Source organism: Esox lucius, chromosome 3 (genome assembly GCF_011004845.1).
Source record: "Esox lucius isolate fEsoLuc1 chromosome 3, fEsoLuc1.pri, whole genome shotgun sequence".
Taxonomy (NCBI): Eukaryota; Metazoa; Chordata; class Actinopteri; order Esociformes; family Esocidae; genus Esox; species Esox lucius.
In genome coordinates, this window is record NC_047571.1 from 19,185,446 (window position 1) to 19,211,828 (window position 26,383).

The 26,383-nt window shown below is 41.8% G+C and overlaps 2 protein-coding genes across 5 annotated transcripts; one reads left to right on the plus strand and one right to left on the minus strand.

Moving 5' to 3' along the window:
- Positions 1–937: 937 nt before the first annotated feature.
- Positions 938–15,539, minus strand: dcaf8 (DDB1 and CUL4 associated factor 8). Of its 4 annotated transcripts, XM_010889551.4 has the most exons (14): positions 7,388–7,639; positions 6,875–6,950; positions 6,675–6,729; positions 6,485–6,574; positions 5,756–6,387; positions 5,494–5,634; positions 4,915–5,009; positions 4,661–4,771; positions 4,416–4,546; positions 4,189–4,296; positions 3,767–3,897; positions 3,475–3,594; positions 3,264–3,380; positions 938–3,151 (listed from the first exon to the last, which is right to left on the minus strand). In XM_010889551.4, exons 3-14 carry the CDS (start codon positions 6,712–6,714, stop codon positions 3,041–3,043), a joined length of 1,827 nt encoding a protein of 608 aa, XP_010887853.1. In that variant the 5' UTR covers positions 6,715–6,729; positions 6,875–6,950; positions 7,388–7,639; the 3' UTR covers positions 938–3,040. The 4 variants fall into 4 exon arrangements, with proteins under 4 accessions (XP_010887853.1, XP_034147256.1, XP_034147255.1 ...); XM_034291365.1 differs by lacking the exons at positions 6,875–6,950; positions 7,388–7,639 and adding an exon at positions 15,280–15,539; XM_034291364.1 differs by lacking the exons at positions 6,875–6,950; positions 7,388–7,639 and adding an exon at positions 14,419–14,713.
- On the plus strand, positions 12,056–24,572 carry casq1a (calsequestrin 1a). The gene is made up of 11 exons (XM_010889530.4): positions 12,056–12,292; positions 20,213–20,306; positions 20,834–20,934; positions 21,069–21,180; positions 21,320–21,393; positions 21,486–21,616; positions 22,082–22,127; positions 22,868–22,922; positions 23,048–23,148; positions 23,274–23,348; positions 23,462–24,572. Exons 1-11 carry the CDS (start codon positions 12,056–12,058, stop codon positions 23,801–23,803), a joined length of 1,368 nt encoding a protein of 455 aa, XP_010887832.2. The 3' UTR covers positions 23,804–24,572.
- Positions 24,573–26,383: the final 1,811 nt, after the last annotated feature.

A 26,383-nucleotide genomic window follows, 5' to 3' on the forward strand; every position in this document is an offset into this window, starting at 1 on the left:
GTATTTGATACACTGCCAATTTTGCAGGTTTTCCTACTTACAAAGCATGTAGAAGTCTAATTTTTATCATAGGTACACTTCAACTGTGAGAGATGGAATCTAAAACAAAAATCCAGAAAATCACATTTTATAATAATTAATTTGCATTTTATTGCAAATTAACAGTCATATCAAAGCGGTCACTCTAAAAAATATAGCCAAAATCAAAGGCTTGGTGTCCCGAAAAGACAAAGAGAAGCTCATCCATGCTTTTATCTCTAGTAGGGTTGACAACTATAATGGCCTCTTAACTCCCCAAAAAGACTGTAAAACAGCTGCAGCTCATTCTGAATACTGCTGCTAGAATGTTAACCAGGACCAAGAGAACAGAGCACATCACTGAGCTAGTAGAGCCCAGAGTCCAAACTAAACATGGAGAAGCTGTGTTTAGCACTTATGCTGTACAAAACTGGAATAAACTACCAGAAGATCTTAGACATGCCCCAAACGTATACATTTTTGAATCCAGGTTAGAAACACGTGCCTATGACTGAGCACTCCCACTTTTAATCTTTAGCCTTATAGCTTCCCACTTTTAATCTTTCTATTTTTTATTATTATGATGTATTCATTTGCTTTGATGTTTTCATTTGAGTATTTGTTTTTGTTATTGCTCTCATACATTTCTTTTTGTAAAGCACATTGAATTGCTTTGATGTATGAATTGTGCTATATAAATAAACTTACTTGCTTGCTTTTCCAAAGCTGTTTGTCCAAACATTTTGTGGTACAGAATGGAAAAGCATCCTTTTGAACAAAGACTCAAGTACTGGAACTTCTATTATAGAGCTTTAAGACTTGACTTTTGACTTGGATATTTGACGGCAGTAACTTTGACAGCAGTTGAAACTATGCCTGAACTAGTTTAAAACAACTAATGTCAAAATGACACAAGGGACATGGTCTTCTGTTTATTGCACAAATCGTACATGTTTCAGACTGAACCAGTAGAATACAATATTAGGCAGCAGTGGAATAAATCATTGATCAAAAGCCTAAAGATGTATACAAGAACAAATAAAAATAGACAGCAGGACAGTTTGAACATGGCTGCCTCTAAGAAAAACAACAGGTCAAGATATTGAAGGGAGAAAACTGTAAATGAAAAGGAACCAAACTCAACCCACTGTTGAAATGAACCCTGACAATATAATCTACAGTAACAATTGGGGATGTCATTTACAAAAAAAAAATTATCATCTTTGTCTTCATTTTAAAAGTAGTTTGTTCTCATATATAATATAAACCTCTGAATCAATACCAATCAAATATTTTGATGCTTATTTTAAGTCAAACGTCTTTTGCTAAAGATTATTTCTTTACAGTTTTTTTATATATATGTACATATAAATTCATCTAACTTCTATAATTCTCATACAAAATGAGAAAAAGCTGGACTTTATAGCTCTCACAAAAAAACAATAACTGGCAAGCAGAGAAATCCTCCCTACTGTCCCACTGCATGCTGTAACAGACCCACAGGCCTGACTAGACAGACGGCCGTAGATAGAGGAATGGTATCTGAAAGAGCATCAGCAGTGGATGTAGAAGCAGGACATGACGTGTCGGGCCATAAGATCAGGGTTCCTGAATAGAGAAATGACAATCCTTTTGGATGCGCATGCATCTTCAACGAGATCATCCGTATGTTCCTCAGCAACCCTACAAATGTGAACTCTCAGAGCAGAGAAGGGTGGGGCTTAGAAAGGGAGAGGGCAAGGTCAGGATGGTATACCAGGAGTGTAAAAGGGGAGGAGGGAGTTGGAGGGTTTAAGATGGTGGAAGCAGAGGGAATGATTCTCTCACATTTCAGCGGGAGCCATGATCTAGACACTCCTGCTAAGTGCAAATTCCGAATTAGACAACTTGAGTGAAACACTAGTCTACATTTACATGAACAAATCTTAACTTCTCTGAAGGGCTCTGGAAGACACATTTTGCAATGTGTCATAACATTGCATGATTGGCCACCAAACGCACACTGTAAGAAAGTTAAACGGCACGTCCCTGATTAAAGTGCATTCAGTAGCGTGTGAAGGGGGCGGGGGGGCGTGAAGGACTGGATGTGACTGAAAGCAACACATCAGAGCAGAACTGACGCAGTAACCAAAGAGCTGAAATACACGTGATTTTTGTCGAGTCGACAGGCTCAACTCATTGGAAAACCTGTGACATTTAAAAACCCGGTCAAGACACCGTAGTGATCCTCGACACAGGCTGAGTATCTTACGGCTGGTGGCACCTTTGTGGTCATACCATCAGAGACCTGGGGAGATATCTGGCTAACCTGGACCAAAACCTCTTAATGATTCACTAGTAGGGTATTACACATAACAAAACCAGTGTAATAGCATAATATAGTCTTCTGTGGTCCAAAACGTTTTTGAATGTGTACTGATATTCTGAAAGCTAACTTAGAAAAGGGTGAATGGGGAGAAGAGTTGGGTTTGACGTTTGAGGGCTCTGGTTTAAAATCTATGGCGTGAATCACTCATGATTGGGAGTTGAATTCCCATCCATCCATTTAAATCATCACCAACAGATCAGATAGGGGAGGGACAGAGTTAAGGACAGTGGGGTAAACGTGTGCATTGCAAATGATGTACAGCTGATAGTGATATGCCTCTGATGTATGGGTGTACACGAGTTCAAAAGGTGGTGTAGGGGTGGGAGCACTCCGTCTCCTTCAGACCCACGTGTTCAGAGTGTCTGTGTCAACAGGCTCCGTGAACACCAACGTCCACAATGCACTCCGACGAGAAGGAAGGTTGTGTGTCAGGGTCTACCCCCTCCCGTTTGCCTCAGCTGTTTGGATGTTCTTGTGTCTGTATATGGGAATACCTTTTCAATGTTAACTCAGTCTCTTGATGTTCATGTGTGCCAGTGTGTCAATAGTGCCTGCCTATGTGCATAAATTCAAGGGCAATAATGTGTGTGTGTGTGTGTGTGTGTGTGTGTGTGTGTGTGTGTGTGTGTGTGTACGCTTGCATGTCTCTTTGGCTCATGAGGACATGCATTGGACGTGGTCCGGCCCTCCCTCCTCTTCTTCGGACGAGTCAGGAGAGCTCCACGATTCGTCAGTGTCTCCCTCAGCGCCTCCCTCACGACGTGTCTAGTAAACAGAAAACAGAATATCCTCAGCACTAACAGCAGCGCTGGTGGGTCTGGAGGGAGGATGTTTTGACTGGAACGGGGGAGGACAGCGGGTTATGGGGTTCCCTCACCCTCTGCGGCCGCCTGTTCCTCATGTGTCTCATAAGGAACCACAGGAGCTGAGTGTCATACTGGTCTCCATGGCGAACACTGTCCTTGTCACGCTCGCGCTTGTTCTTCTTCATCACCTAAATCACAACAACAAGTCACATCAAACCTCACGGCGATGAAAACGCGGAACCCTAAGCCGCGGTGTTATGTGAGGAGTGGCATGAGTCATACGTCTTTAAGGCCCTTGAGCCCGGTGGGGTTCTCTGCAGTGGGGGCCCACAGTTTGACATCATGATCCAGCCCACTGGTGGCCAGACCTGGGAGGTGAGGGTGGGGCTCCAGGCAGTTTACCTGGGAGTTTAAGATAAGGAGTGAAGTGACAGGTTGAGATCAGTGACAGCATACTGATATCAAACGGATACTGAAGAATTTCGTTGGAGGTCATGCTTGTGCTCACTCATTCCATCAAGGCCCTCTTTACAGTCACACACGTTTTCTGTCCCATGCCCAATCCCTGCCTCACCACTCCTCCTCTGTCTCCCTCCATGAACTGGACGATGCGAGCCGAAACCTTGTCCCACAAGTAGATGTGTCCACAGTCGCTACCACTGACCACAAACTCACTGCTAGGGCCATAGAAGTTCACCCCCTTCACTGAGAGGGAATGAGATAGATGGAGAGAAATTGTTACCCAGGACATCCTGACACACACACACACACACACACACACACAGACACACACACACACACAGACACACACACACAGACACAGACAGACACACAGACAGACACACAGACAGACACACAGACAGACACACAGACAGACACACAGACAGACACACAGACAGACACACACAGACACACACAGACACACACAGACACACAGGTCTGTATTTCTCATAATTCAGTTTACAATCCCCCCCCCCCCACGTTGTTCCCCACTACCTGTAGCATTGTTGCGATGACCCTTGTATCTCCTGCTATGGTCTGCGCCGTCACTGTGGCTGGAGTCAAACAAGTAGATGTCCTCATCGTTGTAACTAGTCAGGAGCTCTAAACACACAGAGACATGACCAATGATGGGGAGGAAAGGTATGTGGACAGTTGTGTGATGAGGACGTACAGAACGGCCAGTGCTTAGCCTTCTGAATTATAATGTGTTTGTGTTTCACCTGTGCCATCATGGCTGTAAACTAAGCAGGTGATGTTAGTTTTGGACTCGCTGGACACCAGGTGAGAAGGGCAGAACTTCTTCAGGACCCCGTTGTTATCATTCTCATTGATCTTCCTCTGGTCATAGATCCTAGAGATAGAAGGTAAGTAAAGGTAATTAAAAGAAACACAGAAGAATGACCAGAAACCAAGACAATGCACTTTCCAATTCCTCTGCTTTAGGACACACGCAAACCAGTCTCACCTGACATACTGATCTCTCCCACCCACAGCAAAGTGGTGTGTGTTAACAGGGTTCACAAAGATGGTGTACAGGCCTACTTTCTTGTCCCCCTCCTTCACCACCACCAGTTTACTGAGTGATGGAAGAACAATGGACAAAGGGTAAAACAAATGACATCCAACATTGGGCCTGGGGTTGTTCCTGGTCACACAAGGCAGTCTTGTAGGATTGGTATTAACACAGATGTCACACTAGTGAGTGATATAATCACTCACTTGGCAGGCCGGTCGAGGCGCAGGTCGATGCCAAACACCACAGCATCCTCCCCAGCCGACAGAAATGAGCATGGGGAGTCTGGATCCAGTGCCAGCTGACACAGAGAACAAACACAACCCACACATTAACTCTGCCCCTACTAACAAGTCTGAGAACTGCTACAACTCAAATGAGACAACCTGTTACCCAGATAGATTCCTATTCTTTTAACCAAAGCTAGTAAGATTTGCCTGGAAAGGCATGCAATATATAGAGTGGAGTTGAGATATATTTTTATTCAAGTAAATTCAGTAGGTTTGTTTTAACTGTTAAAAACCCTACATGATAAATAACATCTCCTTTTAGGGGGCAGGCTAGTGGTAATAGACTTTAACCAGTAAATGAAAGGCTGCAACATCGAATCCTGGAGTTTTGTTCACAAGGAATGCCTTTTGTTGCGGAAAATTAGAAAGTTTTCTTAGGTCATACTTACTTGAGTTGACACGCTTCAATTATAATTGACCCCAACCAGGCAAAGTCTATTCAGTGTAACTATATTAAATACAATCACATTTCCGAGGTACACACAGTCTCCATACCTTGTGTGCTGCTCCTTTATGCTGAGCAACTCTCTTGGTGTTCTTGCAGCGCTGAGTGGCAGAGAGCTCAGCCACTCTGATCTGACCATCTCGGGCACACATGGCCAGAGTGGAGTCTCCACTGTGTGGCAGGAACTTTGCCTGAGAGGAGGATGGATAACTAAACACCTCTCAAAATGTCTTGTACCACATTTCAAACATGCATTCACTTCCCAATGCGTTTTCAATGGTTATCTGTCAATCGTATCCGTCTCAAGCTCACCTGAAAGACATTGCTCTTATGCCCACTGTCAAACTCAAGCTCAGCCCGGCGTCGTGCCCAGTCCCATATCACCACCCGGAGATCATCGCTGCCGGAGGCCAGACGTGTGCCTGAGGGGTTGAAGTGAAGGGTGTTCACACAGCCTGTGTGTCTCTCCAGGCGCCCCTGGAGCTCCAGCCTCTGGACCAAACCCCGAGCGCCACACACTCGCCTCACAAACTGGTGCAAGCCCCGACCAATTTCCCTTGACCGCAGCGAGGGCACTGCCCGCCAAGATGGCCCACTGAGGTCACGCAGCTCTGCCCCCAGCCACGCCTCCATGGTCTGCTCATCTTCTTCCTCCTCCTGATCCTCTTCCTCCTCATCCTCATCCTCGTCAGAGCTGGATGAGTGGTGCGCTGTGCCAGCACTCGGGCGGTTCCTCTTCCTAGCAGCCCTCTTTGCTGCATCTCGCTCTTTCACTCGCTCTCTTCTACCTCCCTCACTTTCTCGCTCCGCTTCCTCAGTCAGGGAGTAGAGGCCACTGCCATCCATACTGTCTGTGTCTTCCTCCTCATTCTCTCCTTCGCCAGGCTCTCTCTCAGCCTCAGCCAGCGGTTGGTCCTTAACTCTGTCTTTTGCCTTATCAGGAGCTATTGCCAAGAAGTGGGGAATAATTTGGGGAATATGTAAAGTCAGTTTGTAATGCTGTTCAAATATGACTGTGAATTAACAGTCTTCTTCACTTACCCGCTTGACTGCCAGACTGTCCTTCTGTGGCTGTGGAATCGTCTTCCTCCACACCAGGGTCCTCTCCTGGATCTGGCTCCTCAGACCCACCTGGTCAACAATAACAAAGACACTTAAACATTCACATTAATCTTAAACTACAATGTTTGTATTACACTCAGCACAAAGTTAGGCCTGAGTGATCCCTCACCGTTAAGCACACTGGATTTACCATCATCTGCCTCCGCCATCCTGCGTTTTTCTTCCTGTAGAAGAGGAGAGCCCAGAATTTAACTTCTAGTGGCTTTTGAAGACAGCTAACGTCAATACAATATAATTCACTAATATGTGCAAGTAACAGATTTCACGTACCTTCTAAATTATAGTTCTGTAGCAATGCAAGTTACTCACCGAGACAGCTAGTTAGAGGCTTATAATATAGGTCGACATGACAAAAAAATCTAGCCAACGTTCGTTAACAACATAACTGAAATCAAGAAAAACAAGAGAAATCAAGTGCGCACTAGTAACACATCCTTAAACTACTGTAGTTTAATGTTAATAACTTGCATCTAGTTGTTTCGAGAACGCTAGCTGACCCTAACGTTAGCTGTCAAACTAATCATGGCAAGCTAACGTTAGCTGCTGCATCAAAATTGTCAACAAAAAAAGCCAAAAACATGTTATGCTATCTAACGTTAACCAGAGGTAGGTAACTCCCTCTGCACGGTGTACGAAATTCGACTGGTTAATTGAATTAACTAATTTAAACGTTCGTACGTGTAGTTACAGTAAATTGTGTTATGGAGCCTGATCAAGTTCACGAAGTACAGAGGTAAACATCAATGGCTGGCAAGCTACCGTTCTTTAAATAGCTAGCTACCTAGCTAGCTAAAAACAAGCTAATAATGACTGTAACGTTACCTCTGACTGTGGTCGTAAACGTAGGCCTGTCGAGGCGTAGCTACTTAGCTACGTCGTTTATTCCAAGATTATCTTTGGTGCAGACGTCTTCAACCTACTAACATTACTTAGCAAGCTATAGCATATTGAATATACAACATAGGAGTTAACCCGACGTGCACTCACGAGTGTGTAGCTACTTGCTCTGTTTATGTTTTTTTGACGGTTCAGCTTTTTTTCACCATTCCTTTTCCGCTGAAGAATTTTCTTAACCGGAAGTGTGTCTGTTTATATACCAGTGCACCGGTCTATCCGGATCTGTCATGTAGGAGGTTATGTATTGTAATTTGTAAAATGTATAGCAAATAAGTATTTTAAATTATCGATATTATCGATGAAAATTGTTTCCCACCTGTCTGTAAGACCTCAAAATGGAATCATGACTAAACATGAATGATGCAGAGCAGAAGCACATGCACATTTTGTTACACACTGCATTTATAATTGATTAAATTTCTGTCTGGCATCACTCTGCACACAATACCCCATAATAACAATAGCAAGACACGTTTTTATAAATTTGTGCAAAACTGAAATATCTCAGGTACATAAATCTTAAGTACTTCTTAGAACCTCCATTGAGTCTTGGGTATGCCTCTACCAGCTTTGCCCCTGGATTAGTTCAGTTTCACCCATTTTTCCTTGCAGATCTTGTTAAACTCTGCCAGATTGGATGGGGAGAGTCTGCGTTCTTGTAATGATAAAATCTTTAGGTGGGTTTCCTGTAAGAATATAACATCACCGGACCGTGATTTGTAACAGGTTGAGACATTACCTTTGTTAATTAAATGTTTCACGTTCCAGGAAGTAAGCCTTTCCCCCTCTCAGTTCTTAGAGTATCCTACATGGAAAGCAATTAAGTAAGGAAATATGTGCTTCAAAAACAAGTGGCAATGCCATCTTTACAATGAACACCAGGCATGCCGTGCAGTCAGAATAAGTTGCAGAGGGTTTATAAGTACATGCAGGGAGCCCTAACTCTGAGCTAGATGTAAAAATGACAAGTGTCTGGATAGGTCGCTGCTGAGCTTGTTGTGTGGTAATGCTGTACTCAATGAATGTTGTAGAGTGTGAACTTAGAAGAAGCCCGTCACTGTGTTGATGTTGGAGGAGAGGGACATGGTGCCAAGTTTCTTTGAACTCTAGGAGGGAGAAAAAACGAGTTGTTGACTGTTATGAGAGATCTTGGTGCAGAATAGAGATCTTACCCCGGAAGAGCAGCAGCATTTTGTCAAGGTTGAGCTTGAGGTACTGTTCTGAAATCCAAGCACAAATGTCTACCAGGCATGTATAGAGTGCATAGTTAAATATGTGAGGGCCTAGAACTGGGCCTTGAGGGACACCAGTAGTGAGCGCATGTGATGCAGACACTGATCCTCTCCACCTAGTAGGAGTGACCTGCCAGATAAGGTACAATACAGCAGTGTGTATAGCATGAAATGACTAGCCCTTAGAGGGTGGAATGAGGGATCTGATTGGTCCACAGGATTTTTTGTGTGCGACCATGATTTTATTTATTTGTTAATTTTTTTCGTTGGGGTTACAGGCACAATATTTAGTGTGTTCCCACTCGTATGAACAAACTTAACATTTTTTCAAATGATAAAACATCAAAAGTAACTATAATAAATTAGCTAAAATAATACAAAATGGACCCCTAACCCCAACCCACCAAAGCCAAAATTAAGTGGCTGAGGGATAGGATCTGTAGCTGGTCTCCTGCACCCATTTTCTGTCATGCCAAGTCATTCCACTAGATGCAGCCATTGCCTAAGAGTAGTCAAGAGTCAAAATGTCACAATGCCCTGAATAACTATAATTTCAAAAATAATTGTAGAAGTAAATATATATGCCTCCTCTTCAGTTTTAATGGTTTTCAAAGCCATTTAGCTAGATTACATTCATAATGAAACATTTATGACACAGCTAAAAATTTCAATGGTTCTCATTTAAGCACAGCTAATGAAAAATAGCATGTGTCATCTGTCAGTTATATTTATTTACCTTCAGAAAGGTTGAATATTTTCAGTGTAGTTAAACACAATTCTGGGTATCACATAGGTTGACATCTACAGTCAGTGTGTGGACCACCAGAGATGTGCCAGTTGACAAAAAAACAACACAAAATGAGTGAACGGTGACAAAGGAACGATATTTGGACCACCTTTATAAAATCTATTTAAATGAAGGAGGATCAACAGCTAATCTCCATGGACATTTGAGGTCCCAACACTCAACTTAAATATTAAGTTCTGCTTTTCTGATGTATCAAATACTTATGTCATGCAATAAAATGCAAATTAATTATAAAAAAATCATCCAATGTGATTTTCTGGATTTTTGTTTTAGATTCCGTCTCTCAGAGTTGAAGTGTACCTATGATAAAAATGACAGACCTCTACATGCTTTGTAAGTAGGAAAACCTGCAAAATCGGCAGTGTATCAAATACTTGTTCTCCCCACTGTATGAGACCTGTAAAGGAAGTGGGGATAACACAGTTGATGATAACAATGCTAGACCAAATTGAGCTCCAGCCACCACCACTGGCCTTCATCAGTTGTTGCCTACTCAAAGTTGTCAATGACCTCCTCATCTCTGCTGATGCTGGTTCCCTCAACATCCTGATTCTCCTGGATCTGAGTGCCGCATTTGACACCGTGAGTCACCAGATCCTCCTCACCAGGCTCAGGGGTCTGGGTGTTGAGGGAACCGCACTCTCCTGGCTGCAAACCTACCTCACAAATCGAACCCATTACATCTCCCTCAGTCACCAAAAATCTGAAATATCTACCACAACTTTAGCCAATTCTGAAACAGGTGGTGTTTCTGTGGTAAAATACAGAGTATCTCGGGCTCTGCAGGAAACAAGTATGAATTGTTATATGATAGCACTGTTTTTTCACTGCAGCCTAAGATGTGCATGTTACTTAACCTTAAACAAACCAAACATGCACAGTGAATTAGATAACCTTGTATAGCTGTTGTTAATTGCATCCTACTACATTTTTCTGTAATATTATTTTCTGTAGACTGAATCATTTGGTAATTGGTGGAAAAAATTATATTATAAAAATTATTTAAAAAAATAGAAAAATTATTTTGTTAACGTTACTATTTTCTTGTGTTCTATGCTGGAAACATTAAACTGAGTGCTAGTACAGTAAACAATAATGTCCCATCATGACATTGAGATGGAATTAAGGGGTTGGATTCAGAAGAGCCAAATCTTAAAAATAATGTTTTAGTTCACTGTAATGATTCGGAATGCCCATTACTAATTATGATAAGTTGTCTGAAATATGCAATGATTACAAAAAGCTTTACTGCGTGAGAATTAAAACAACCCCCATCCCATACCAAATACTCTTTCTTTCAAATACAGTAACATGGAGACAAACTAAATGTAACAGGCCTTGGGTTAAGCAAACAGCCTTAATTTTCTACAGTCAACGACATCAGATATGCTTAGCATCCTAGTCAACACTCTCCATGTCGCCCTGTCACATAACAGTACACATTTCCCATCTCTGCATCCCTCTACACCATATCACTCCAAAAGAGCAGCGGAGTGACTAAATAGGAATTAGCACTACTTACCACTGAATACAGAGGGAGGGGGGAGAAATGAGATCATGTGGCGGACTTTTATTTATAACTCACCTCTCCCCTTTTAATTTGTAAACCTATCTCACAGGCAACATATATACAAACACACACACACAAACCTGCAAGTTGACAAATTCAAAGAGCTCTGAGAGATCTGTTGGTTGTTGTTATTGAGTCTAAGACAGATCACAGGGCAGGCTAACTGACCTATGTATTGTCTACTGAAACCAAACCAGAACTGTCACCTCACCTTTCACCCCTGTCCTTGTGTGACTTAGTTCCACATTCTAGTACTGGGTCCAGGCCAGTGCCAAGAGCAGCAAACTGGACACCAGAAACCCACCCAGCCTGTCCTCACCGTCCTACAAACTGGACACCAGCTCCCCACCCAACCTGTCCCTCATGGTCCTACATCATTTTTTTGGCCAGGAACAGAGCCTGCATGAACTAAATATGGGAAACGTTTCCCAGATTTCTAGGACTATCCAATCCCTTTCAGTCATTCCTGGTGTCTCTTAATTTATCTCCATCCAGGTAGTAGACATTTATTCTATCACTTGTTCTTTCTTTGGAAGAAGTGGTGCGGTGGTCTGTTTTTCCTCTTCTTTACAAACATGCAGATGCAGACACACACAGGTATAAAAGCAAGCACATACACGCGTGCAGACACACACGCATGATCTGTCTCTTACCCACGTCAGCCCTGTCATATTGACAGTCCCTCTACTCCACTCCCGCCTTCTTCTTCACACTCAGTTACACACACACACGCACCCACGCACACACGCACATACCACATGCACCTACATCCAGAGCCCACCCTCTCTGGCTCTCTCTGCCCTGTTTCCAGCTCTCCATGTGAGCGTGTTTTATTAAGGGGGGTTTAGGAGTTGGTCTTGCTCTGTTCTGGGTGGTGGGGATTGGAAGTCCTTCCTCATTTTCTTTCCCAATTTATTTATTGCAATTTGTAATTTTTTTTTTACTGACCGAAATTACATTAATTCCCAAGTAATTAAGGAAACATGAATTGGAGCTGGGTGCTTGTGGCTGTCCTTCTGTCCTGTGGTGGCCTGTCATGGGGCGAGGATGGTTTGGACTTCCCTGAATACGATGGCGCAGACCGTGTCATTCAGCTGACTGCCAAGAACTACAAATCTGTGATGAAGAAGTACGATGTGATGGTTGTGTACTACCACGAGCATCCCGGAAAAGACCACGGTGCCCAGAAACAGTTTAAGGTCGAGGAACTGGCCCTGGAGGTGGGTCAGAGGACTGAAAGAATCTGGGTCAAGGGGACTTGGAGGACTGGGTCTGGATGCTAGGAGGACTGGGTCTGGATGCTAGGAGGACTGGGCCTGGATGCTAGGAGGACCAAATCAGGGGACAGGATGAATTTAGTCAGTGGACTGGGAGCCCTCAAACAGTGGTTGGGAGGATTGAGTCAGGATGCTGGGAAAACCAGATCAGGGGATTGAGAGGACTTTGTCAGTGGACCTATGTCACTGGGTCTGGGTACTGACAAGACCAGGGCAGGAGAAATATGACTGGGTCAGGGTACTGGCAGGATCAGGGCAGGAGACATATGACTGGGTCAGGATATTGGCAGGACCAGGGCAGGAGACATATGATTGGGTCAGGGTACTGGCAGGACCAGGGCAGGAGACATATGACTGGGTCAGGGTACTGGCAGGATAAGGGCAGGAGACATATGATTGGGTCAGGGTACTGGCAGGATCAGGGCAGGAGACATATGATTGGGTCAGGGTACTGGCAGGACCAGGGCAGGAGACATATGACTGGGTCAGGGTACTGGCAGGATCAGGGCAGGAGACATATGATTGGGTCAGGGAAGTGGCAGGACCAGTGCAGGAGACATATGACTGGGTCAGGGTACTGGCAGGATCAGGGCAGGAGACATATGATTGGGTCAGGGTACTGGCAGGACCAGGGCAGGAGACATATGACTGGGTCAGGGTACTGGCAGGACCAGGGCAGGAGACATATGACTGGGTCAGGGTACTGGCAGGACCAGGGCAGGAGACATATGACTGGGTCAGGGTACTGGGTGTGGGAGGTGTCATTGGGAAGTAGCACACACATTGTCTGAGTGGGAATGCTTAATATGTGCGAAAAATGTATCAATATTAATTACGGATTGTGCAATAACTGTGTAGTAAGGTGCTAGGTGAATACCGACAATATTTACAGAAAAGTGTTGTTGTAAGTTAAAGCAAATGTGGCATTTAACACACCTGACAAAAAAGATGATAATCATGATTGATTGAAATCAATGTTCAAAACAAGAGATGAGGCAACAGTTGTGAGGGTAAGACTATTACACAGGCTAGACAATTAGACAACAGCATGTTTAGTGAATGAATATGGTCATCTGGATAGAGGCAGACATTAATTAATGTTAGGATGACCCTATAAATAGCTGTGTCAGCGTGACTGCCTGAAGGGGTGACATAGTGATTCACCTGCTGATCCAGGAATCCCTTGGTGGCTAGAAAGATCCCAGGGATTTACAGTATTTTTTATAGGTTGTGGTCATAGATGAAACACTAGAAATCCTAACAGCTAATACAATGGGGAGTGTGAAAGAATCTGTCAGTGGCAGAGTGCTGAAACCTGAGGACATGAGATCCCATCCCGAGTCCTGGCAGACTGACAGTACAGAGAACATCTCAACAGGTCAAAACGTGTATGACTCAAGCATGACATTGGCACAGGTATCCGGATCTGAAGTCATCACGGCGCTGACTAATTTATGATCCAAACAATTTGTCCTATCAAAAACAAACGTATCACTATTCTATGTTGACGTGGGGGTGTTCTTGTGTGTGTGCATGAGTGTGTGCATGAGTGTGTGTATGCGTGTCAGTGTCACCACCTCCACTGCCGCTGTTTTCTTTGATTCACTAAAGGCTCACCAGCTAGCTTGCAATCTCACTAACCCCAGTAACCAACGGGATAGGCTAATGGTCAAACGTGGGAGCAGTCACGTTCAGAGCAGGACTAGGGGTTACATCATGATATTGATACATCACCTCGCTAGATCTGCTTCAGAATCCAGTTCCTCCATAAAAGAAAAATTCACAAATTATTCGATTGCTATTGCTTTTTCAACTCCAACACAAATCAATTAGTGAAGTATTTCTCATTCATTTCCCAGCAATATGGATTTGCAGAATGTATGGATTTTTACACAAGACACATATTATAGGGGGGGGTGGGGGGTTTATACATCAAATATTAACCTTTATTATCATATGTAATACATTAGTAAATCTTAAATCTTCTCAGCCCTGTCTCACCTATGAATGTATGTCAACTCTTTATTTCTAGTGAAATCAACAGCCTTGTCAGGATGCACAACATTTACCTTATTCGGCAGGGAGATCCAAAGGCCCTTTTGATGACACAAAGATGAGAGGGAAGGGTTGTGAATGACTGGTGGACTATAAAGCCATAGGTGTCAGATAGCTAAACGATTAGAGCATTAGGTGTTTAAAAAAAAACAAGGAGTTGCTTCGAAACTCTGCTCCAATGAAGTTACTTTTTCATCATTGTGCCCTAGAGAAAGGCACTTAATGCTAATTGCTCGTGTAAATTACTCTGGATTAGACTGTCTGCTAAAATGGAAAAGTGAAGCAATCAGTAAAATTTTATCAAATAAGATATCTCAGAGCTGACAAGGACTGCTGACATACAGCACAAGGCTTACCATAGAGGTTGGCGGTATGCCTCATGCTGATCAGATGGCCAGTGAGCTAATACTCTGAAATCCAGGACTAACCTAGCTTCTTAGGACTACATCTCAACCACTTGGACTACAACTCCTGTGATTCCCTGAAGAGAAACACAACACAGCTCGGATGGCTAAGGAGCTATTTCAGGACCCGTGCCTCTTAAGGAGTTGAATAATTTTACTTAAATAAATACACCAAAGTCTACCAGAGATTAACAGGTTTTGGAAATGATGCCATGTCCTTGTGCCACAGCTGGGAAACAAATGCTTCAGGAAACAAACATTTTAATACAACTTCACAAATGAAATATTTTCTAACTCTGCTAGATGTGTGTGCGTGCATGTGCGTGAATTTCTGCGTGTGCATGAGTGATTGTGAGAGACACACGTCGACTCATCAAGGCGTTCTGATTAATGATATGCAGTATTAATTACCACCTAGTCCTGCAGTGTCGGCTCACTGTACTGACTGGACTGACGGCTGCAATACTGTACCTATCAGCGGATCCTAGAGATTGGAGTGTCCCCAGCACCTTGCCAAAATAGTCCTGGGTCGGTTTGGATTTTGGTCTATATTTATCCAGGGCTGCGGTTGTAGCTGCTTGTTCCCTAAATTGCTGTGTCTCTTCTGACAGAGTACATATTCATCTGAGTAACCCAGATAAAAATGGGATTGCTCTTGGTTTGATCATTAGTATACTTTGTATCTCAATAGGGCAGACCATTAACTGGATCTGGGATCTATCACCGCATTGCGCTGGGTTGAACTGTGTGTCCCTAGTGATGTAGGTTATTGGAGATTTGTCTAGGTCAGGCAAACGCATAGAAGAGGAGCCTACGTCAGCTCATTTAGATGTACAGTATGTTCATCCCTCCTCCCTTCCCTTCCACCTCCTTTTTCTGATTTGTTATAAAGCAAACTCTCCCCTTGCACTCACATACAAATCTGCCCTCTTGTCGACTCTTGGCCCCACACAACAACCTTATATAGCTGTAGTAGTCTGTTTGGCCAAAAGCCTTTAGCTGAGTTTAGCCTTCAATCTGTTTAACAGGCAGATCTAGGCCCTGACCCCCTTAGGAATTCTTCATATGAAAACCCCTCCCCATGACAGATATGGACAGATAACCCACTGGGCAAAGATGTCAGTTAAATGTCTAGTAATGATTTATACAATGCCACCTCTTCCTACATGAAGACTACACACTGCATATGGCCACAAGGGGGCACTCAAGGAGGCACCCAACCCAGAAAGGAACTTACTAACCTATTGTTAAGAAATTAAACACACAAGGTAACATTTTGAAAATTAGTTGTCAACAGCAGTCAGCATTGTGGGCTAGTACTTTTCAAACATCTCTGACATGGGCTAATTGAGTTACTTTCATACATAAAACTACTGAAGTACTTACAAGGGTCCCCTTTAGCTATTCTATTCACTTTATGAAGAGGCTTCTCCGGGATGCTTGCCTTTTAGGCACAGTTGCGACACTGGACAGAGGAAGAACTTCCCAGAGTCGCCTCTTCACTGATGATGTTGAGACTGGTGTTTTATGGGCACCTTTTAATCAAACTAAACACTCTAATATATTTGTCTTCTTGCTCAGTTGTGCACTGGGGCCTCCCACTGCTCTTTCTATTCTGGTTAGAACCAGTTTGCGTTGTTCTGTGAAGGGAGTAGTACACATCATTGTATGAAATCTTCAGTTTCTTGGCAATTTCCCGATTGGAATAACCTTCATTTCTCAAAACAAGAATAGAATGACGATTTTCAGAAGAAAGTTCATTGTTTCTTGTTATTTTGAGCCTGTAATCAAACCCACGTTGATGCTAAAGATACTCAACCAGTCTAAAGAAGGACAGTTTTGTTGCATCTTTAATCAGCACAACAGTTTTCATAAAATAATTGCAAAAGGGTTTTCTAATGATCAATTAGTCTTTTAAAATGATAAACTTAGCAAACAACGTGCCATTGGAACACATTTGTTGCTGATATTGGGCCTCTTCCGCCTGTGTAGATATTCCATTGAAAATCAGCTGTTTGCAGCTACAATAGTCATTTACAACATCAACATTAATTATTTTGAAAACAAGGACATTTCTAACTGACGCCAAATATTGAACAGTAGTGTATATATCAGACACATTGAAAATGGCTGATTCATTCAAACTTCTCACACCTGTTACTTTTGTTCAGTCCTAAAAAGTAACAGGACTGAGTTTTTAGCATAGCATTCACAAATACATGAAATGTAGCCACATGGCATCAGTGATAGTATCATGAGAACACTTAGCACCTTCAAGTGGTTTACCAAAACTATCTTTTAAAAGAAACATAATAACATCTAAGAAATAATTTAAGTAACAGGACTGAACGTCCAGACATTCTCAGTCATACTTACAATATGATAATAAAATACAGAAAAAAGAGAGTAAGAACAAACATTTGGTCTTCCCATGGCCTTCAGGAGACTCATATGATGCTACTTCCTGTTGCTCACGTGACTTGTGGAGTGTCCAACATTTTAATAAAGGAGAATGTGCCAGGGTAAGTGAAGACCTGGGGACATGACAATGTTTTTTATTTTAGCTAACATATTATGAATTTCTGATGAGAAAATTAGAAAAAGAGCCACACAATAATAAAAAATACATATATTTCTGAAGGATTCTAATCATTATATTTCATGGTGATGTGTTGCATTAGAGTGGGGACAGGCTAAAATCCTATTTTGTCAGTGTTCTAGGTAGTTTTCATTAAGGTTTTATATGATGTATCATCAAACTGCAATTAGGACAAAGTTCAGGACATTTTGCTGGATAATATAATGTATTAAACAGATAATTTTTATGCATATTTATGCACATAATGGCCAGGGAATGGAAAAGACACAGATTTGGCGGAATGGCCCATAACTTGGTGCAAGGACCACTGAGGAATGAAGAAAAGTAACATGGTCTGATGAATCATCTTTCACCCTATTTCTGGATTTATGTTTGGAGAAAGCCAAAGGCTGCCTTCAGCCCACACAGTCTGCTGCCCACTATTAAACATGGTGGGGGATCCATGATGGTATGGACAGCCATCTCATTGGAGTCATTCAGTCTGATGATTGGTCTGCATGGTAGTATAACAGCCATTTTACAGGCCCAGGAGAACACTATGGTGCAACCACTGTTCCATCAAGATCCTCCAATATTTTTCAAAGAACTGGAAGCTTTTCTTCTTAATGAATGGTGCCATATCCCACTACAGACAATTCAGCACTTGTATTACAGCATTACAAGAAGTTTTGGAGATGTTCTATAGGCAAAGAGTGGCCCTACTCCTTAGTAGATTCTTGATATTAATATATTGTTACGTGTCTGTAATTTTTCCACCCCTGTACAAAGATTGGTTTCTCGAACATCTAAATGTCCAAATATGTCACCATGAGAAGTTTGCAGCACCAGTCCTGAAATCCAAGTAGCACTACGTTCTGAACAATAGAATCACCCACTCAACCAAAATACGGCACTCACTTCCTCACCAACAACTGCGCCTGCAGGAAGAAAACCACGTACAACATTTAACAAACTCATCAACAGGGAGGACATGCTTAAACAGCTGTTGTTAAAGCAATTGTAGAATCAGTAGATCTCAGTGGATCTCTGCTCCATTCCCAGATCGAGGGATAATAAGTAGGACCCAAATACTTGGTTACATTTCCCTTACTCCAGTGCATCCTTGAGCTTAAGACTGCCACGGTTGCTAGCACAGGTCATGACAACGTCCGGGAAGCTCAGAGTACTAAATGAAGACAAAGCGGGAGAAACGTCACAGAATGTGCCAAACAAATTAGCCAATTCAAATATGCCAGTAACACTAAATTGGGTTTCAGTTACGTAGAATAGTAAGTATCTTCGTATTGATATATTTCTGTGTCTTTAGTATTATAACCATGTATTGGTACAAGAAAATGTGACAATAGTTCAATAGCTAGATAGAAAAGGAGCAGTGAAAGTGGACAACTACATCTTAGTTTGTTTTAGTCTCATCTAAAAGAACTCATTCGTAAAGAAACATTGACTAATTAAGATCAGTTGTAGCCCATTTGTGGGTGTGGATAATATTCTGAGAACGAAGATAATATGTTTTTACATTTTTGGAATGTTCTCTGAACATTGTTAATGTTTATTTTTTTCTTTTAGAGAATATTTTTCTTTTTTCAGAACATAACTGTAAGTAGAGCAATAGGGAACCCTGTAGGAAACGTCATGCTGAAGAACAGAAATAACCACTGATGAAAGCTGTTTTTGACATTTCTTGGAACTGTTTGAGAACATTGCTTTAAATAGAAACATGAGTAAACCTGCAGGAAGTGTTCTGTTAAAGTAATGAAGAGAAAATAAATGTGTGAAGGATATTCAAAATCCAAGCCACTATCTTGCTCCATTCCCAGAATGTTGTGGGACGTTTATATGGAAAATAATCGCAGGACAGCCATGCTCTCACTAAGAAACATTACGTTTCACTACATAATGAGGTTGCTAAGAAGGTGTTCACAACATGACAGCTGGGTTGCATGTTTCCACTGGTTAACAGACAGACTCTTTAGGCCTAGATTCAGTGCTGGCCAGCTATAACCTTTGCCATGTTGTGGAACAGCACAGCATGTTTATGGGACTTTGGTAGGCAATAAAGTGACTGCACAAAAGGACAGAGGAAGTGCAAGGAGAGATCTGTGAAATCAGTGTTGCACCTGTTAGTATCCAGACCTTTACGCCCTATCCCGAATCGACCCTATGTTTTAGACTCTGTGAAATTGCAGATCGCAGAGGATTTAAATTTAAATAATTTGGTGAATCTTATACTTAGTCTATTACCAGATAGCTTACAGCTGTCAAATCCTCTCAGATCTCAACAAGTGCTTAGGGTGTATGGCTTAGGTGTTGATTTGGAAGTGGGCCCCAGTTACCCCAACACAGTCTGAAGAACTGTTATCCTGCCCCCTCTCTGTATGCATGCCACAGATGTGGCAACATCATTGGTTGAAAACAGTTGTCAGTCGCATGGGTCAAGTTTCACACAAATTTAGAAAGTGCATGTACAGCGCTTTGAGTCTCAGGCTTTTATGGTGGTGGAACTTGTGGGAAATAAGCGTGAACTGTGAAATAAGACAAATTAGACTATAGGTTTTATTGTGTACATTGGGTAGGACATGTTTCCCTCCAGCAAAGCTGGCAGTGAAGTGAATTGGTTTCCTTACAAAATATTAATGAATCCACTTGAAAAAACAAACTCCCCACAAGTCCCTATTGGTTGTCCACACATGATATAGAGGATATCACCCAGAGACACATAAAGCAACAGCGTTCTATGTGTATGATATTAGCCCTCAAGCATAAGGATGCCAATGTTTGACTTCAGATGTGTCTTTTATTTTACAGCTTGCAGCTCAGGCCCTTGAAGACTTTGAAGATGAGGATATTGGATTCGGCCTGGTTGATGAAAAGAAGGGCAGTGTTGTTGCTAAGAAACTAGGTAAATACATACTGAAATAGATACCATTAACTACTTTTAAGATTACTATTATTATGATTGTTCTAAGGACACTATTTTTTGTTGCATTAAAATCTAGACAATCTAAACACCACCACTGATCAGGTATAGCATCTACTCAGTGAATTATATTACCTAACATTTTGCACTGGATGCTGCTCCATGCACAGATCAGGAAACATTTTGTAGGAGAAAGTAATATGATGGGCACCTGTCACACACTGAACCATAACATATTTGATTCTCTATGCAGATGAAGATAAAGAAAGAAGCAAAATAAGCCACTAGCTCAGCAATAGTCATATATTAACTTACAAAGTCCAGAGGTTGCTTGTTTTCTATTCCAGATGATAAAGAAATGTAGACGTAAAGGTTCGATTAGAGCTTGCCGACTCAAGATTGTTGCGATGCAACCCTTCTGTTACTGTATTAAGTCAAGCCTGACCTCTAGTGGATTCAAGGGTATGACTGAATACGTAACCCCTAAGTAAAACATGTTTTCTCCTCAGGGCTTGAGGAGGCCGACAGCGTCTACATATTCACAGAGAATGAGATAATTGAGTATGATGGAGAGCTTGCAGCAGACACAATTGTGGAGTTCATCTTCGATGTGTGTGACAATAATATCATCAGGTTTCTCCTCTAACTTGGCCACAATTTGTAGGGAACAAATTATATATTGAATTATTTGTACTGAGATATTCATTAATGGTAATACATAGAGCTTATCTGTCATTCCTTTAGGTTCTTGAAGACCCAGTTGAGATCATTGAGAACCAGAGGGAAGTTAAAGGTTTCCACAACCTTGAGGAGGATATCAAACTTGTGGGCTACTTCAAGAGTGAAAAGTCTGATCGTAAGAATCAATCAACAATACATTTACAATTGTAATATTTAATATATTTTTGTATGGTATAACTCTGCTGATGGGTATATTATTTTATATTAATCTGAATTATTAGGAGATTGTTAACAAAATGTCTGAAACATTTCAGATTTTTTGGCCTATGTGGATGCAGCTGAGGAGTTCCACCCACACATCAAGTTCTTCGCCACATTCACCCCCAAGGTGAACAACATTGCCCATACCACTACACACTTAGCTCTAATGTCCTCTTAAAGCAGCCAATTGCTCCTTTAGTCCAATGGTCTGTGTTCCAGGTTGCAAAGTCTCTGGGCCTGAAGGTGAATGAGGTGGACTTCTATGAGCCCTTCATTGATGAACCAAGAGTCATCCCTGGAAAACCCTACTCAGAAGACGAGCTTGTTGACTACATCGAGGATCATGACAGGTGAGATTGATCATGACCACATTGTTCCAAATGGTGCCGTATATAATGGCCAGATATGTTTGTTTATGTAGAGAGCAAATACTGTTGAATAAGTTGTTGCAGCATATAAGGGATGTAGAGTAGTAGTACACCATGTTTTGGAAATTAGTGTAGTGTGTCTAAAGAGATATTTGTTTTAAATATGAAGTTAATATTTCAGTAGATACTGTTGAAACATTTTGAATCATAGAGATAAACCTCTGTACCATGTGTGGAGACTAGGAGGTGGGCTATTCTTTTCAAAGTCAAAGGTTGTGTACAGAGCCACCATTTGGTGTCAACATTTAATATTGTACCACCAACTTCACCCATTTTGTCTCCATTGCTCTTTCCGGCCCTTTAGAGCTTGGACTAAAAACATTTAATGATTTCCTTCCCCGGTATACAAACAAAACATACTATAATTTGCATCTTATTTGTCTACAGACCAACCCTGAGGAAGATGGAACCAGATAACATGTATGAGATCTGGGTAAGATATACCAAATATTACCAATCACTCTACAAAACAAAATGGGTAAAATACTGGTAAACATACCTCCGTAATATAATTTGTTATACAGCTGGGTATTCATCATATGTATATACTGCCTTGGCCACTTTTCTCCATTATGGGTTGTAGCGAACAACCGTTTCTTTCAGATCCCCATACATGCATAGACTGAATGAACAGTAAATAAACATAGTAAGATACAATAGAAGTTAACAGTTCAAATTGTGTGTATCCTACAGCTCTGTGTTACAGATCTGCACATGGTGGAGGGAATATATCTAAATAAAAGAAAACTAAGCCTAAACTAATCCTTCCCACAGCCACCTCATACTTAGGACACATAATGTGACAGAACACACATGATCATACCCAGCAGGTCACTTTAAGTATTTCACTGCATGCTTCAGTAGCTCTCCACCACCCCATGGTTAGAAGTGAACAATGACCACTCACATCCTTATCAGCTGTACTCCCCCAAGCTTCAACATATTCAACATGACAGTAGCGACCAGGTAATGTCTTTGGCGCCATGGTTTCCAAACACATTCCTGCAATTTCCAACGACTGTCCATTCACAAATAATGTCTATACATAATATTCACACTGGTGACAGTTAACTGTCCTAAATGTGCCAAAACAGATGGAAATAAACTTGCCGGTAGTTCTTATATTTCCAATGTCCATTGGTATTTGTATGTTCACAGAGTGTCTTTTCTTAGGAGGATGACATTGATGGCGAGCATATCATTGCTTTCGCAGAAGAGAGTGATCCAGGTACAATACCAATAAGGGCAACCGATTAATTAGTAGGACTGGATAGGAGACGAAGGAACCACTGTAAGCAAAATATGTTTTATTAAGCTTCATATGCATTTGACCCTTGACCTTTGACTTGCCAGATGGTTTTGAGTTCCTGGAAATCCTGAAGGAACTAGCAGAGGAGCACAATGACAATCCCATCCTCAGCATCGTCTGGATTGACCCTGACGACTTCCCTCTGGTAAAATCATGTTCATGGCTGGTCACTTATGAACCATCTAATATCCCCTATTAAATATGGTGGATAGTGATTTGAGAACATGATTGCTATTGTGTTCTTCATGGAATATTATTCTTCTTCTTTAGCTTGTCACATACTGGGAGAAGACCTTTGATATCGACCTGGACTATCCCCAGATTGGCGTTGTGGACGTTGAAGATGTAAGTACTGTTACTGTTGTGACATGTGGTCCGTTTGAGTAGTCAAGTGACTCCACTAGCATGACATGGGTCCAATTGTCTATTACATTGATTTGCTTTTTTGTTTTTTACAGGCTGACAGTGTATGGATGGATATCGACCATGAGGATGACCTGCCAAGTGTAGATGAGCTTGAGGAATGGATTGAAGATGTTTTGTCAGATGAAATTGATCCAGATGATGACGATGATGATGATGATGATGATGACGACGATGATGATGACGATGACGACGACGATGACGACGATGATGATGACGACGACGACGATGATGATGACGACGACGATGATGACGACGATGATGACGATGATGACGATGATGATGACGATGACGACGACGATGATGATGACGACGATGATGATGACGACGACGATGACGACGACGATGATGACGACGATGACGACGATGATGAGTAAATTGTTGATGTCATAATTTAAACAGCCTATATTTAAGTCCAGCTAATGTCTCCTGATCAATTAACATTGTCACCTTCCTCAAATCTTCCTTATCCGCTGTTGTAAGTCATTAGGTCATTATCTGTCAGCTCTTATGGACATCCTGATGCTTTCAACATCATGGTTCAGAGCATCTTGACAAAAGATTATTCCATTTCCCAAGCTATCCTTCCTTTGCTTTGAATTAATAAAAAGACAATACTTTCTCAGAGCCCTTTTATACACACCTGTAACTTTGCCATCCCGTAAATATAATTTGAAAAGGAAAACATGCTAAATTGATTTAACTATTGGATGTTCACAAGCACTCAACTTTAAAACCTCTAATTGTTTTAATGTCTATATTTAATTTCCAGGCAAAAAGAGGGGTTATTCTGTTGATGCATTTAAAGTCTGTAAACGGCATTTGAATGTATTCTTTTTTTGGTGTATTTTCGCTGGAATAAACATTTCCCCCTCTCCCAAATTGTAAAATCAAATGGTGCATATAGGCTCTTCCTACAGGTCATGGGTAATACTGCCTACTCTGTTAAATTATTGTAAGTTTACTTGAAAAGAGTGTTAAGCTTTTTTCGTGTTGTGCACTGAAAAGTGCTGTAAATCACCTGGATGTTTTCTACTGATGAAGAAATATAACAACAACAGTATTCTATTTTTTTAACAACAAAATGTATACATACTGTAAAGTCTTAAAAATAAATGATAGCTTGGAAAGAGATTAATAAATTTATTATTTCTTCCATTCTCTTGGTCAATACAACTGATATGGAACATGGATTTCTGGGTTCCTACAAAGGTAGTAAAACAAACATTTGTGTGTGTCAGCGTGTGATCCAGGTGGGAGTGATCCAGGTGGGAGTGATCCAGGTGGGAGTGGGAACCCACAGCCCCGACTAGAGAGTCAATCTTAAAAAACTGTGCCCACAAGGCAGATCCACACAATGGAAAATGTGATATCCGCCTAAGGGGTTACATTTAGTGACAAATAATGTTTATAATAGTTAGAATTCGGGTTACTTTTATGTTTAGGCATTACAGTTTAGGGGTGGAGTTAAGCATTAGCGGTAGGTTACGTTTAGGCATAAAGGTTGGATTATTGGGATTAAATGCAGGGTTATTGTTAAGTATTTGGTCCCCAAAATCTGTGTGTTTGTACGCATGTGCAGAAAGAAGCTGGGCGATCAAAGAAGGATTTTTTTAAGTGTAGGCATGTGATTTAAATCAGGTTGGGTGAAGCTCACAAAAAAAGAATATAAAGTAGTCAATATATTGTAGTGACCTATGGGGCCATGAGGTGGAAGGCAGCTATGTTCTGGCCCAGTGGCACCACCTGCGGGTCGGCTGAGGAAGCAGCAAGCAGTTCAACGGTGCTCCTGCCACTCCCTACTGATTGGGAGGATTCAAGAAGAAAGACTTCTAAGGTGGAGAGCACACCCCAAACCACCTGACTGATTCTTCCTTAGGTTTTAAGTTATTTAATACATGTACAAGTAAAACTTAGTTAAGACTACAAGTGGGAGTAGAGCTTTTGTTTCAAGTTTGTTCATTTGGGACTAACAGAACCTTTTTTTGTATCCTTGAATAAACGCCCTGGCCAGTGCCCTGTGCAACTGATGCTCTTGCCCTCCAGTGTCTTCACATTGAACAAGCCCTTAACCAGCCTAGTCACCCCTAAGACGCTACAATATAGATACACTGATGAGCCAAAGCATAATGACCATCACAGGTGAAGTGAATAACGTTGATCATCTCCTAACACGGGCACATGTCAAGGTCTGGGTAGATGATAAGCGAACAATCAATTCTCATAGTCAACATGTTGGATGCAGGAGAAATTGGCAGGAGTAAAGACCTGAGTGACTTTGACAAGGGACAACTTGTTATGGCCAGACGACTTGGTCAGAGCATCTCTGAAATGACCAGGCTTGTTGGGTGTTCCCGGTCATCAGTGGTGAGTACCTACTGACAGTGGTATGAGGAGGGACCAACCACAAACCGGTGACAGGATGTTGGGCATCCAAGACTTATCGATTTGCAAGTGCAAGACTGGTTACGGGAGGAATGTGTCACAACACACAGTGCATCATAACCTGCTGCGTATGGGGCTTCGTAGCCCCAGACTGGTCAGAGTGCCCATGATGACCCCTGTCCCCTGTCGAAAGCACATAGAATGGGAATGCAAGCATGGGAACTGGACCTTGGAGCAGTAAAATCGACACATCTGTGTGGAAATCATTAAATATGCATGTTTTCAAGTTTACACTAATTTAACGACTGCTTTAGGAATGCTTAACTGAGCATTTTTTAAAGGTGGGACAGGTTTTGGTGTTAAGGTTTAAATTGGTATTTGGGAAGTGAGGGAGCCCTACTTTCTACTTTCCATTTGTATCTCAAATTTTTATCTTACAGTATGGGAGCTCAGCTCCCCTCAATCTCATTTCAACCACATTATGCGGGAACGTCTCAGATCTCCGGCTGGCTCCCGCCTAATTTAACCCCTGACCAAATTACGCACCACGTTTTCCCCGGAAATGAATGGAT